Here is a 15000-nt window from a genome sequence, read left to right as displayed (position 1 = left end):
CTCTTTTTCTATTCGATAACTTTGATTCTCTTTTTCTATTCGATAAGAATATATTAAATGTTATTGTTGTATATATGTACCTTACATGTATACAACGTTATATGTTAATTAGAACTACAATTTACATAATTTTTCACACCATTCAAAATGTATGCATTTAATTAAAAGAATAATTAATCAAGGGAAGTCCTGTATATAACGATTTAATCGTTTCAAGGTGAGGAAAGAAATAGATCTCTTTTCGTACCTTTAATTTTCTTTTTTGCTCTGTTTTTCTTGGGAAATGAAAAAGTCACTCCGAATATTTTTCGCACGCTCCCACGCAAAAACTCGAAACGTTTTGCGGCAATCCAAGTAGAAGCACCATAGAGTACTGAAATGACTACATAGCTATTGTATCATAAGAGGTACGAACATTACCTTAATCTTGGTAGGAGTCAAGCAGGCTTAGCAACGTACAGTCCAACGAAAAAGTAACTTTCGCATATCGTCCAATGAGAGATGTGACAAAGGTTGAACTATCCGAGTGATGTCATTCTCACGACTAGTTAGTATCTAGAAAAAGAAATAGAAAAAGAAAAAGAGAAAAAAAAACACACAAATGAAGAGGTATGATAAATAAAGAGAAGGAAAATTAACGATTAGATGTTTCCTTTGCGAATGATAGAAACAAATTTTCGTTATTCCAAAGAGAATATATACAAGTTAAGAATTTATTTACAAGTAAGCGATGGACGAGGCGAAATTTCTTTTCTTTTCTTTTCTTTTTTCATATATACATACACATAATATATATATATAATATTTATATATATATATATATATACATATATATATATAAAAGAGAAAAAAAACATTTTAAAAATAAATCGCAGTACAATCAAATTATATGTGTTGTGTGTATATATATATATATTTATATACACATATATCACTCTCAATTAGTGTGGTTTAACATCTCGAATTATACAAATACAAATCATATAAAAAGCTATAATATCGCAACAATCAATAAGATGTCTCAATTGTGTATATACATATATACATATATATATATATATTTATTGTGTGCATGTGTGTGTGTGTGTGTGTATATATATATATGTGTATATATATATATATATATATATATATGATGTCTCCTTTGATAGAAACGTTTATCGCTTTTCCAATGAGATTGTACTTGGTATTATCAACGGATATCTAACGATAAGAAGAGAACCCATATTGGTTTAGCCCATCGACAGGTATACTTAACATACAGAAATATATATATATTCAGTTACAATCGCAAGAATCATCAGTGTTCGTATCTTTCTGAGAGCTTCGATATAGTCTTCAAAATCTTTTTTGCTCTTTTCTCTTTTTATAATTTATATTTTTATTTTTCCCCCTTATTTTATTACTTACTGTTCATCTATATCCTTCCATTTTATTTTTCTTTCTTTTTTTTTTGTTTCTTTCTTCTGCTCTGTTCTGTTCTTATCGACGTTTCCTATTCGTTAAAATAAATCGAATAATACAGAGGGCGTTATAAATGCGATCTTAATGATAGATTCTACGATATCGTAAAATATTTTTTAGTGAGAAGTGTTTGTATATACAGTGCTGCGTATGTGTCCTTTTCAATAAGAGAATATATAGCTATTTTAACATATAATATATATATATATATAAAATATATATATATTAACGTAATAAAAAGAATAATAATATCTCATATGTGACAAAAGAAATATAGTTTAGTGAAAAAATACCGGTGAATTGATTTATTATTATTTTATTATTATATCGGGATAATGTTGTTACGTGGTATTGCATTTGCCGAGGTTCGAAGAAATTCGGTAAGACGCGTTTTCAAGAATCGCGACAAGGGACAAAATTCGAGTTGTGAAAAGGAAGGAAATGAAATTTCGAACGAGCTGATACGTCAATCTACCAGACGTACGTTGTTTTTACAATCGAATGACGATCAACAGAAGAATTATGGTGTTATACCTATTGTCTCAGTAAGTTACAAAGTAAAGTCCATTTTATATGTATATATACATTATCTCTTATCTTTCTTTCTCTCTCTCTCTCTCTCTCTTTCTCTCTCTTTCTCTCTCTTTCTCTCTCTTTCTCTTTCGTGTTTCGTCATAACCGAAAAAGAAAATTTTTACCAGACGACTACGTTCGATATCTCAATCGAATATTCTTATCGTTTCTTTCGAACGAAAACCTTCAAATTCTTACATTGAATTTAATTATTATTGAGTTAGATCCGGCGACTCACTATTTGAATGATTTTATTATTATTTTTTTTTTCTTTTTTTTTTTGTTTCTCCTTTTCTCAAATAAAGATATTAGAGTCGTTAATCTATAATTTCTAATTATTGATAAGTAGAAATAAAAAATGATAATAATAGAGATAAAATATGTAACGTATATACATATGTGTGTGTGTGTGTGTGTATGCGTGCATTTATTCCCTTTTTATATAAGTGGAATATTATGTAGATAGTATTAGTATAATATACTAATATTATCTCACAGAAAGATTTAGATTTTATATATATATGTATATAATATATATATATATTGTATAGTATATTATAATATTATACTCTCTATCTATATTATTTTTATATAATATTTATATTATTATGTATTTGTTTATATTATTTTTATATACTGTTATTAAATATATATATATATATATTATATTATAACATACTGTATTATAATATAGTATAATTTAGAGTATAATATTGTATCATAATATGTATAATATAATATAGAACATTATGTACAATATATAATATATATAATATATATTGTTATATATATATATATATATATATATATATATATATATGTGTATATAAGAAAAGTGAAAAGAGATTAGAGGTTAATACTATTCTATACTATATATTTAGTTAATTAATTTCACGTCGATAAAAAAAAAAAGAAAAAAAACGAAAGAAGAAAAAAGGATAATAGAAACCAGACAAAAGAAAAACGAAAGAGAAACAAAAATAAAAAGAAACTTTTCATTAATGTCTGACATGGTCATCGACCTCCATTATCTTGATTATTTAATACATTTTATAATTTATTTATGTATACTTATGTATATATGATCTAAGAATGAAACTCAGCCTGGTCTGAATAAGTTAAAAGTATTTACGACGCTCCTTCTTTAGACGAGTTACATAGTACTTGCTGGCACAACCAACGAACCGGTCTCTCTCTCTCTCTTTCTCTCTTTTTTCTCTTTCTCTCTCTCTCTCTCTCTCTCACTCTCTCTCTCTCTCTCTCTCTCTCTCTCTCTCTCTCTCTCTATCTCTATCTCTCTATCTCTGGCTCGTCGAAAATGGACTCAATGTGTCGATATACTATATATATATATATTATATATATTATAAATATATATATGTTTTTCTACAGATATATATATATGTATGTATGTATATTATATGTATGTATATACATACATATATATGTATGTATGTATGTATGCATGTATGTATATATGTATGTATGCATGTACTTTTGTGGACGTACATAAAGGCATACACACAATTGTATTGCAAAGACAATTACATAATTACGAGTTACGCTTTCTCGTAGTAGTTACCTTGAAAGGGTTTGCCATTCAATCGACGTTGATATATCGAACGAGACATGTCTATTCATTTGCATATGGCTAATCGATATACCCGGGCAATTAATATTCATTTCTCATTGACATCTTAATTTGTATAATTACGAACTATTTTCTATTTTATTTTTATTCTTTTATTATACTCACTCGTTTATTATTTTCTTTCTTTCTTTCTTCCTTTTTTCTTTTTTTCCTTTTTTTTTCTTTTTCTTCACGTTGCATTGCAATAAAAAAATTAACCGGTACCGTTTATTAAGTATTATATATATATATATATATATATATATATATATATATATATATATGTAAAAATATTCAGAAGGAATGTTTTCTATAAATTTTTTTATTTTTTATTTTTTTTTATTTTATTTTATTTTATTTTATTTTATTTTATTTTATTTTATTTTATTTTAAGCGTCATGAATTATGAATAGGAAAATTTATAAGGTTTTTAATACGAAAGTAAATTTCTCAATGTCGGTGTCAATGTCGTTTGTGCGTGTGTGTGTGTACATATATCTGTGTGCAGGAGGTAATGCAACATGCGAATGTTTCGCGATAATTATTTCTGAAGAGTGTTAACCGAATATGTGACGTAAGTGAAACACGTGCGTATAACTCTTAATAACTAAATTTGTAACATATTGCGATAGATAAATATGTATTTGCATCGAGATATCGTTCACTGTGCAAATAATTGTCTTTTGGAACGAGGATATACAAGTAAAGATGCAAGTGAGTTTTAGGTTATGTCGACTTTCGAAAATATAATTTTGTAATTCTGATATACATATATTTGTTCTTTTTTCTTTTTTCTTTCTTTTTTTTTTTATTGCCCCTTTTTCGTACACACACACACATACGTGCGCGCACACCTTTTGCACACCTTTTATTTGTTAAATTTTAATAAATATACTTTATTGAGAAATTTTTACGTGTAAAAAAAGAAGAAAAAAAAATTAGAAGAAATTTCTTTCTTTGAAAGAAATATAAACGAGTGTTATAATTTTTTTATTTTCATCTTTTTTTTTTTTTAATCTAAATATTTCATCAAATTGGAAGAATTAGTTTTCTCTTAGAAAAATATTTTGAAGACAGAAAAAAATTTCTCTTTTAATTCTGTCAATTGCAATATTTTTTTTTGTAATTTTTATGAATTATCTTGATTCTTAGTAAAGATATTGAAATAGAAATAATTTTCGAATTATTACACGAAATGTTAGAATATATATTTTTTTTTTTTTTTTTTTGAACGAAGTAATTTATGTAATATAATAAATAATTTGTCTCAATTCCTAATTGATATGGTGAAAATTTCGTCACGTATATTAGAAATTCACAGGATCCCAGAGAAATGATCAGAATTTTGTAGATTAAAAAAAAAAAAAAAAAAAAGAAAAAGAAACTAAAAATAAATTCGAAAAATATTCGAGAAAAGCAATAATTCATTATAACAAGTATCGAATCGAAGATGCCAAAGCAAAACTTATGTAATTGGTTTTCACATATTCCTTAACTTATCAGTTACATTGGGGTTAATTATACACAACGTAATCGAGAACAAGTTTGTAACTTCTAATACGACAGAGCTTCTAAATTTTTTTCATATCCGTGATTGAAATATTTGTATTGAAATCTCTTGACTGGTAAAAGTGTACAAAAAAAAAAAAAAGAAAAACACAAAAGAAAGAAAATTCAAATAAAAAGATAGACATAAGAATTAAGAGAAATGGCTACGTGACATGGCTCACGTTTGTAATTATAACGGGTGATCCAACAAAATTTCATTAAGATCGTACTTTTTTTTTTCTTTTTTTTTTTTTTTTTTTTTATTTTTGATGCCATCTCCACACGTCGCTTAGTTTTATCAAGTCCATCTTTAGAAATGATAAATTTTGAAAAGTCCCGTGAAATTAACTCTCTTATCGATCACCGTGGTGAAACGTGCGCGCTTTCTACTTTACTTGCGTGCAATATACATATATATATATGTATATATATATATATATATAGATACTTATGTATCGCTCGGTGATAATGAAAGCGACCTAAATAATAATAAAAAAAAAAACAGAAAAAATAGAATAAAATAAAAATACTAGAAAAATTTAATCGATCGTATTAGAGGATTTTTTTTTTTAAATATCGTTACATTTATATATAATAGGTTATTGAATATTTAATTATTTATTTATTAAAAAAAAAGTTGTTATTTTCGATAATAATAATAATAATAATAATAATAATAATAATAATAATAATAATAATAATAATAAAATTGAAAAATAAATCTATTAAATTTATATGAATTCAAACATATTCATATTTAATGGAATTTAATTAAATAAAATGTAACATAAGTGTAACAGTTTAATTTTTCTGATTATTAAATTTTCTATAAAGAAAAAAAAAAATATGATAACGATACAATTGAATATTTAATATTTATTTAATAATTATGAGATTGAGCGAAAGTTCTTAAGTAATTTGAAATATCAATTATTCTTTTTCGAAACTTTCTAATCTTCCAATTAGGTTTGTAATTTTATAATATGAAAACAAAACAACAAATAAAAATATAATATAACGTTCTAAAAGATCACAAAAAGTAATAATCGATTTTTAAATATCACCTAGAAACATCAGGATCACTCTGTAATGCAATAAAATATATTCCTTCTAAATTTCGTACAAAAAATTATATCCGTAATAATTATAATCATTAAGTAAATATTAAATGTATTTACTTAACGATTAATACATTGTTTCCTAAAAATTGTGTTTAAAAAAAAAAAAAAAGAAAAAAGAAAAGAAAAAGAAAAAAGAATAAATGAAAAGCAAAAATTAAAAAAAAGAAAATACATCGTGCGTCAAAAGGAGTGGAAAATATTTTTAAATTATTTCAATTTCGTATCACATTCAATTCATTCGTAAGATAGCTGGAGAACATTGTTCAGTGAATTTTTTTCGCCACCCTATGTATCCTTATGAACATATATATATATATATATATATATATATATATATATATATATATGCATATATATACATACAAGGTAAACAAAAAGAACAGCTCGGCCGGTTTTATTCCCACTCTTCTGAATTCGTTCATCCACCTCGAACACTTCAGCAGGTTTCTTTCACCTTACACACCTCAGAGAGATTAGTTGGCAAAGTGTGTTTCGATTAACTAGTTGTGCATGACGTGCGAGTCTCGTGGGAATGTTTCACGTTTTTATATATATATAAAATATATATATATATATGTGCGTGTGTGTGTATATATATATATATATATTAAAAAAGAAAAGAATTAACGTTTCTAAATATTTTTTAAGACATCGACGAATTTGTTGTTTGTTAGTGTTTGTGTTTGTGAAAAGTCAACTATCGAATAGAATGAAATAAAAAATAAATTGTTATTCGTTGTCGTAAAAGAGAATGAAAATAAATAAATAAAACATTTGCTACGAACAGAGACGAAATTTATAGTGTGAATAAATAGTTAAGATAAAAGGATAAATCTGATGAAGCTGGAATAATATCTTTAATCGCGAAAAGATTATTGATGCGGAACGATTGATCGATTTTCACTTCAAAAAAAAAAAAAAAAAAAAAAAAATATATATATATATATGTTTTATTTTTATCTTTTGTTTACTTTAAATCATATACATGTATTTTCGCGATTCAGTTAGCCTTGTACGCTTGGACTAACTAATTAATAATATAACAAATACGTAAATCTAAAAAGATATATACGTGTATATATTTATATGAAATTGTGTTTAGTTATAAATTTCAATTGAATGGAAAGAAGATGTGCAAGTCACAAAGTATTTCCCCTCCATCCAGGATTTTGCAACGATCTGGAAATCATGAGGTCCGTCGTATATAAAATTCTTATATAATTTTATTAAAACAAAATAAAAAAAAAAAATAAATAAATAAAAAATAAACAAAAACAGAATTTACGTGTATATTCTAAGTTGGAGTAATTGAAAAAAAAGAAAAAGAAAAATTTATATTTCAAGTTAGCATTTTTTTTTTTTTGAGATTGGAAGTGACTCGACAATGAAGAATTGACGATTCTTTTGTTAGTGACGTGATAATGATCGGTCTTTTTATTTTTCTTTTTTTTTTTTTTCAAAAGAGAGAAAGAAACAGAAAAAATATAATATTTTCCTCATGAGATTTACGTAATTATATTGCGTATTATATAAATATTTACGTATATATATAAATATATACGCATACACTTTTATAAATATTTATTCCAAATTCTTGTTAAAAAAACAAAAAAGTTTTCCTGTTTACTTGAGTATACCTTCGATGTTCCTGATGGTTTTTTTTCTCTCTCTTTTTCTCTCTTTCTCTTTTTTTTCCATAAATGTATAATATACGCACGCGCGTGTATATATATATACGTGTATGCACACACGTATGTCTATATATATACATATATCTATTTTTTGGTTCGATTTAATTATTTTTGTTAACGGAGATCAAACGACAAAAGTGATAATGATTGATGATAAAATTAATGATAAAGATTTACAATTGATAATGTAAGTAATATGATAAGGATTTACAATTGATAATGATCATTCATTTAATTTTCTTTATTGTCGTAAAATCGAAGTGTTTATTTTTATCGGAGGAAATTTCAAATTGAATTAACGCGCGAAATTCAAATATATGTGTTGCTTTATTATTACGAAAAAAGAGAGAGAAAGAGAGAGAGAGAGAGAGAGGAAGGATTCCATCTGTCAGTTTGCTATCGAACAAAAGATAGCTTATCAGTGATAACAATTTTTATTTTATACTTGCTTGATGTCAGAAATTTATTGAAGAATGAAAATCAAGATTTCAAGGGATACGGTTATGTCAGTTCTCTAATAGTATTTTCCTCGTGTATGATAAATCGAAATAAGCATATATGGTAAGACGCCGTGAGAAAATTCGAAGTTTCTTTGTAGGGAGAGCTTCGCGAACGTAGTTGGGAAAATAAATTACGAGAAACCGGAAGAAGTACAAACGATCGTATCCGGTTCGTCCTCGTCGCCATTCTATGTTCGGAACATCATGTTCGTGCTCAAAGTTCGATGTACCAGTCAATGTGTTCAGCATTTTCTTTGTTCTTTTCTTTTTCTTTATTTCTTTTTTAATCGATTAATGTAATATTTTTTGATTACTTTTATTATCGATAATTTTTTCCTTTTCCTCTTTCTTTTTTTTTTGTTTTATCTTCTTCTTTTTTCTTTTCGTAATTTGACAAATAATACTATCGTTCATTATTGAAGTGACTTATCTTTAATTTTGTACGTACGTGTGTGCTTGTGTTTGTAAAAAAAGTCAATATTTTACAAAAAGATTTCTATTTTACCGACTGAGTTAGAAAATGATCGTTCGAATCGAATTATGTCTTATTTGTTATTTACTATATTTTTTTTCTTTTTCTTACAAAATTAAAAATACAGAATTAAGTAATTTATTTTGATTCTATTCGGCGATTCGTTTAATTTAAATGAAAAAAAGAAAAAAAAATTTGTTAATGAATTATGATAAATGCGAACGATAAATAAAAAGGAAAAGAAACAAAAATTACGAAAACTCCAAAGTACAAACAATTTTTTTCAAATATTATCATATTTTTATATATATATATATATATATATATATATATATATATTTATACGTATGTATTCATGATTAAAAATACGTGACAATAGCATATTATTTAATCGAATGATATAAAGAAAATTGGAATACACATTATTTGATTATCTTTTTCTTTTTTTTTTATTTTAATTTTTTTTTTTTTTTATTTTTTAATAAATCAAGCAGGATAAAAATATATCATTGATTTACGTTTTAAAATAAAGAATCGGAAAAATTTTTGATTCGCATTAGAATAATGCTTTTTGTTTTATAAATTTCTTTTTTCTAATATATCAATATAAACGACGATTTTGCAAGAGTTTATTTATTATTTGCCAAATAGAAAATCTTTTTTATCGAGGATAATTCCATGAATAAGTGAAAATAATATTTCTATGGGCATAATATCTATCTCAAGGATGAATAGAAGAAAAATTAGAAAAATGAAAAATCCAAAAGTTTCCAAAAGTTAGGAATAATGGAGTGAGAATGGCAACGAGAGAATAAGAGAGAGGGAAAGAGAGAGAAAGGGAGAAAGAGAAACTTTTAGGGTCAAAAATGGTTTGGTTGTCTAAGTTTCCTCTGGAATTAGACGATGACGTAGTCTTTTCGTAGAAACGATACTCGAGTTAACGTTCAAGTTAGAGTTCACTATAACGAAAACATTTTGTTGTAATTTGGAGTAGAATTTTTGTTAATATACACGTTTTTTCTTTTGCAAAAAAAAAAAGAAAATAAATTCCTATCTTTCGTAAAAGAAAAAAGAAAAAAAAAAGAGACAATGCAATTATGCAAAATATTGAAAAACAAAGGAAATGATCGATTTGTTTGATAAACAACTCTTAAAAAAAAAAAAAAAGAAAAAAAAACAATAATGACAATAATTCAAATAAATAATAGTTTTGAGAAACGCGATGATTAAGAAATTTTTAAAATTTTACTATGCAACTCGTAAAATGTTTTTATATAACATTAAGGTACATGTAAATATAAATAATTAAAATAAACAATTGTTTAAAGAAGTGCAAGAAATGTAAAAAATTAAAAGATTTCAATATGGAACTCGACAAAATATTTATATATAATCTTGATACATTTACATATATAAAAATAAATAAATAATTAAAGTAAACATAATAGTGCAAAAAAATGCAAAAATTTTTTTAAATTAAAAAATTTCAATATGCAACTTTTGAAATATTTATACATAACCTTAAAATAAATACACACGCGCGTACAAACACACACACGCACATATATATATATATATATATATATATATATATAAATAAATAATTAAAGTAAATATAATAGCTCAGAGAAATGCTGAAAAATTAAGAAAATTTAAAGATTTCAGTGTGTGTAGTTTGAATTTACATTAAAAAGAAAATAAATAAATAAAAAAATAAAGAAACGATTAAAATAAACATAAATAATAGCTCCGCCGTGTAAAAATGAAAAAAATAAATAAATAAATAAAAAAATAAAAAAAGATACAACTCGAATTTCTATAAAAAAAAAAAGATAGTTAAAATGTATATAATAATAGTTTCAGAGAGATGCAAGATAAACACGTTTATATATATATATATATAGCCAACATTACTATAATCTTTTGTTATCTGATTCGAAATCTTTATCCCATGACGAAGAGGTCGACTCAATCTTTCATAAAGCAAAAAATGTTGGCCCATAAGAATGGTCGTTCGTTCAATAGTCAAACACGTGCTCTCTAGCGAGCGTCGTAGTTGCTTGCAATGCGAAGTGCATTTTCAGTTGGTGATGAGTGTTAAATCCGGTCGGCCAGACATAGGGAAAGACATTCTCGTGTATTCTCGATTTATTCGTGTCTCCTCTCTACGAAGTTGAGCGTGAGAAAGACTTAATAAAAGTTCCGACGTACTTTTTGTCATTAATTCAAACCCAAAACGGTATACAATATTAGTTTTTCCTTCTTTTTTTTTGTTTCTTTTTTGTTATTTTTTTTCTTTTTTTTTTTTTTTTCTTTTTCAAATTTTTTTCTTCAAACTTTTGCACCAAGCACTTTCAATAATGTTGCAATAATTGTCGAATAGGCGAACGGACGAGTATATGCAACATCGTTTCACAATCAATTTATTCTGATTTTCTAATAGGGAAAAAAAGAAGAGAAGCGAAAAAGTAAAAGAAAATGAAAAGCTTGTCGGAAAAATTGCTAATCGAGTCGTAATCGGCATAAAATAAATGTTCATACGATCTTGTTATATGATAAATGTAACTACATTGTGAATAATAAAAATAATATTAATAATAATAATTGAATTATTAACATAAAATTTTCGAACTTGTCCAACCTTTTCCGGTTTTTTTTTGTTTTCGAAATTTTTAACAAAACAAGCAAGAAACTTTTCCATCCAAATTAATATTTGGATAAAAACGTTATATATATATATATATAAATGTATATATGTATCTATGTATATGTATATGTTTGCATGTATTTGTGTATTTGTAGGAAGGTGAGGCGATCTCGCTCATCGCCACAGCGTCCAAACTGGCCGCCGTGGAGGATGTGGGTCCAAAGCGGCCCGAAGGGCAAACCAGACCATCCGTCACCTCCCTGAAGGTCTCACCTACGGCGAGGGCGACTCTTCAAGCCCTAAGAACTAATAGAAATAGGATATCATCAGCAACGACACCACCGTGCACTAAGGACGCCGAGACCATCACAGGTATATATATATATATATATATATATATATATATATATATAATATACATATATATATATATATATTCTTCTTTCTTTTATTCTTTTTTTTTTTTTTTGTTTGAAAAGAAATCTTTTTTCTAAATCGATATTATAATATTTCTAACTAACTAAACTAACGTGTCATTTGTGATGTTAGTAGCTCACCTGAATTGTTTGTTATATGTCGAGTTATTTCGTCGATTAAACAAAATCTCTGTTAATAACTTCGATATATATACATATATATATATATATATATATATATATATATATACATGTATATATATATATTTCTTTTTCTTCTTCTTCGTCTTCTTATTCTTCTTTGAGAAAAAAAAAAGGACAGATCTTCGAGAGGGATTCACTCAAATTGTCATTCGGTATTATGGATAAGCGAAGAAATTTTCACACAATCTTTTGAGAAATCTTCGAGATGATGAATTCACAGTTAAATCGTGATTTACGTTTATACAGTACACAAATATTCACGATTGTTAAAAGAAAACTTCATAGAAAAATTCGATTATATATACGTATACATATTGTTACTATATATATATATATATATACACATACACATACATATATATTCTATATATGATACACAAATTGTTCTATATATGGTACACAAATTGTCACTTAATTTTCACTAGTTTTTTAATTCTTTTGTTTTTTTTGTTTCTTTTTTTATTTTTTCTTCTTTGTACATTCACTACATACAATCACTGTTATCGAAATATAGAAAATCAGGATAGATAATATACGCAGGAGATTTGAATAGGTGCGGTAGGTAGGAGGATGGATTTTGAAAAGAAAAATTGAAAAATCTACGTTTAAAAATGATTTTTACTGTGAACAAACTTTGACGTGTTATTCGTAAAACGAGTAAGATTGACCGACGGTAGGTAGGTACGTTGATATCAAAAAAAAAAAAAAGAAAAGAAAAACAAAAAAATAGAAAAAGAAAAGAGGAAAGAAAAATAATAACAACAAATAAAAACAAGATGGAAACAAAAGAAGATGGAAGAAAAACTTTTTCGATACTTCCTTTAGCACAAACAAAAGCTGAAGAGATCTCTCACGATTTTTTCTTCCCCGGCGATAATAATTTTTTATAATTCAACTATTTTCTTCAGGATCTGGTAAAGAAAACCTAGTAGCGTGTTTCTATCTGTCTATCTATCTATCTATCTATTTATCTCACTCTCTCTCTCTCTTTCTCTCTCTCTCTCTCTCTCTTTCTCTCTCTCTCTCTTTCTCTTTCCCTCTATATATCTCTATCTCTCACGGTTCTCTGACGGTGTAGAATCGATCGTAGCGAGACGTAAACTGTCTTCTCTCGGGCCGGGAACTGGACTTTTATAAAGTGCATACCTGTGTGTGCTTGTATATTCTCTCTCTCTCAAACACATACACATATACACACACTCTCTCTCTCTCTTATTCTCTCTCACTCTCTCATGGTGTTCCCCATTGGTCTCCGCCAAATGATGATTACTTCTGGCCGGCGGATAATGCGCTGGCCTCGACGTTCATTATCATAACCGTCGCCATTATCATCATCATCATCATCATCATCATCGTCGTCGTCGTCGTCGTCGTAGTCTTTATAGAGGCTCCAACATCGTCTTTGCTGCTATCATTATCATCATCATCATCATCATCATCATCATCATCATCATCATCATCATCATCATCATCATCGTCGTCGTCGTCGTCGTATTTATGATCATCATCATCATCATCATCATCATCATCATCATCATCATCATCATCATCATCATCATCATCATCATCATCATCATTATCGTTATCGTCATTATTACCTTCGTTCCGGCACGGAAAGAAATACGCTAGTGATTATATAGTTCATCCTAGCGATCACCATTATTATCATTCCAGCTCTCTCTCTCTCTCTCTCTCTCTTACTCTCTCTCTTACTCTCTCTCTCTCTCTCTCTCTTGTTCTCTCTCCCTCTCTTTCTCTCTGTCTGTCTCTCTGTCTGTCTGTCTATTTATCTATCTATCTATATGTCCGTCTTTCTCTCTCTCACGTTCTTTTATCTTTTATCCCTTATTAGATATACATATATACATATACATACATATATATATATATAAATACCTACATATAACTATATACGTGTATCTCTTTTCCTATATCTTTTGGCTATAATACCTATACGTTATAACGATTTTTATCACGAGAAATAAAAATATCGATTCGGGCATAATTTAATAAGAACGACGGCTTCGAAAATGATTTATTTCTTCTACAATGCCTTGAGAAAACATTTGGTTGAACCTCGAAATAGCTGACCTATAAAGGGTCTCTCTTCTCTTTCTCTCTCTCTCTCTCTCTCTCTCTCTCTCTCTCTCTCTCTCTCTCTCTCTCTTTCTCTTTCTTTCTTTGATAACGCTTCTAAATCGCTATCCAAAGTTTTCTTTACAAATTGTACGAATCACGAGAAACTTGTCGTTAACTTTTTATTTTTATATTTTTTTTTTCCTTTTCTTTTTTTTTTTTTTTTTATTTGGTTTCTTCTCTCTTTCTTTTTTCCTACCTCAGTACAAGGTTAACAACTAGTTAAAGATCTTCGTTAGTTCGATCTGATCGATCGATCGATCGATCGATCAGTCGATCAGGTTAGCCGACCTTGAGGCAGGTCGTCGAAACGGTCCATCGTAAAATCTATAAAAGAAAGCAAAACAAAGCGGGGTAGGTGGGTGGGTAGGTGTGTTTGGTTGCACGAGGTCGAAGGGGAAGGGGGAGGGGTGGAGCAGAGCCAACGACTGTACTCTCATTCGTTGCATTCGATCAACTCGGTAAACCGGATTATTCCTGTCGATTACGTAACCTTCTCATTCTTCTCTCTCTCTCTCTATTCACATATAAATATATATATGTGTGTGTGTGTGTGTGTGTACGTCACTTCGCGAGTTGCTTGACTTCATTTTCTTTG

General features: G+C 27.2%; 2 protein-coding genes across 5 annotated transcripts in view; one reads left to right on the top strand and one right to left on the bottom strand.

The window, feature by feature from the left end:
• Positions 1 to 549, bottom strand: part of LOC118447802 (uncharacterized) — a 61705-nt gene extending 61156 nt beyond the window's left edge. The window contains exon 1 of one of the 2 annotated variants that reach the window (XM_035880185.2): positions 421 to 549. The gene's annotated coding sequence lies outside the window, so the exon portion shown is untranslated. Of the gene's footprint in view, positions 1 to 247; positions 380 to 420 lie in introns of those variants that run through there. The other variant, XM_035880184.2, reaches the window with a different exon arrangement.
• Positions 550 to 1469: 920 nt separating this feature from the next.
• The window catches only part of milt (trafficking kinesin-binding protein milt), a 72054-nt gene continuing 58523 nt past the window's right edge, over positions 1470 to 15000 (top strand). The window contains exons 1-2 of one of the 3 annotated variants that reach the window (XM_085656111.1): positions 1470 to 2009; positions 11802 to 12018. In XM_085656111.1, coding sequence (XP_085512237.1) covers positions 1800 to 2009; positions 11802 to 12018 — 427 coding nt within the window. In that variant the 5' untranslated portion in view covers positions 1470 to 1799. Of the gene's footprint in view, positions 2010 to 8526; positions 8589 to 11801; positions 12019 to 15000 lie in introns of those variants that run through there. The other 2 variants (XM_035880171.2, XM_035880174.2) reach the window with 2 other exon arrangements.

Source organism: Vespa mandarinia, chromosome 3 (assembly GCF_050613455.1).
Source record: "Vespa mandarinia isolate Hongniang chromosome 3, ASM5061345v1, whole genome shotgun sequence".
Taxonomy (NCBI): Eukaryota; Metazoa; Arthropoda; class Insecta; order Hymenoptera; family Vespidae; genus Vespa; species Vespa mandarinia.
This window is presented reverse-complemented; position numbering and strand designations above follow the sequence as displayed.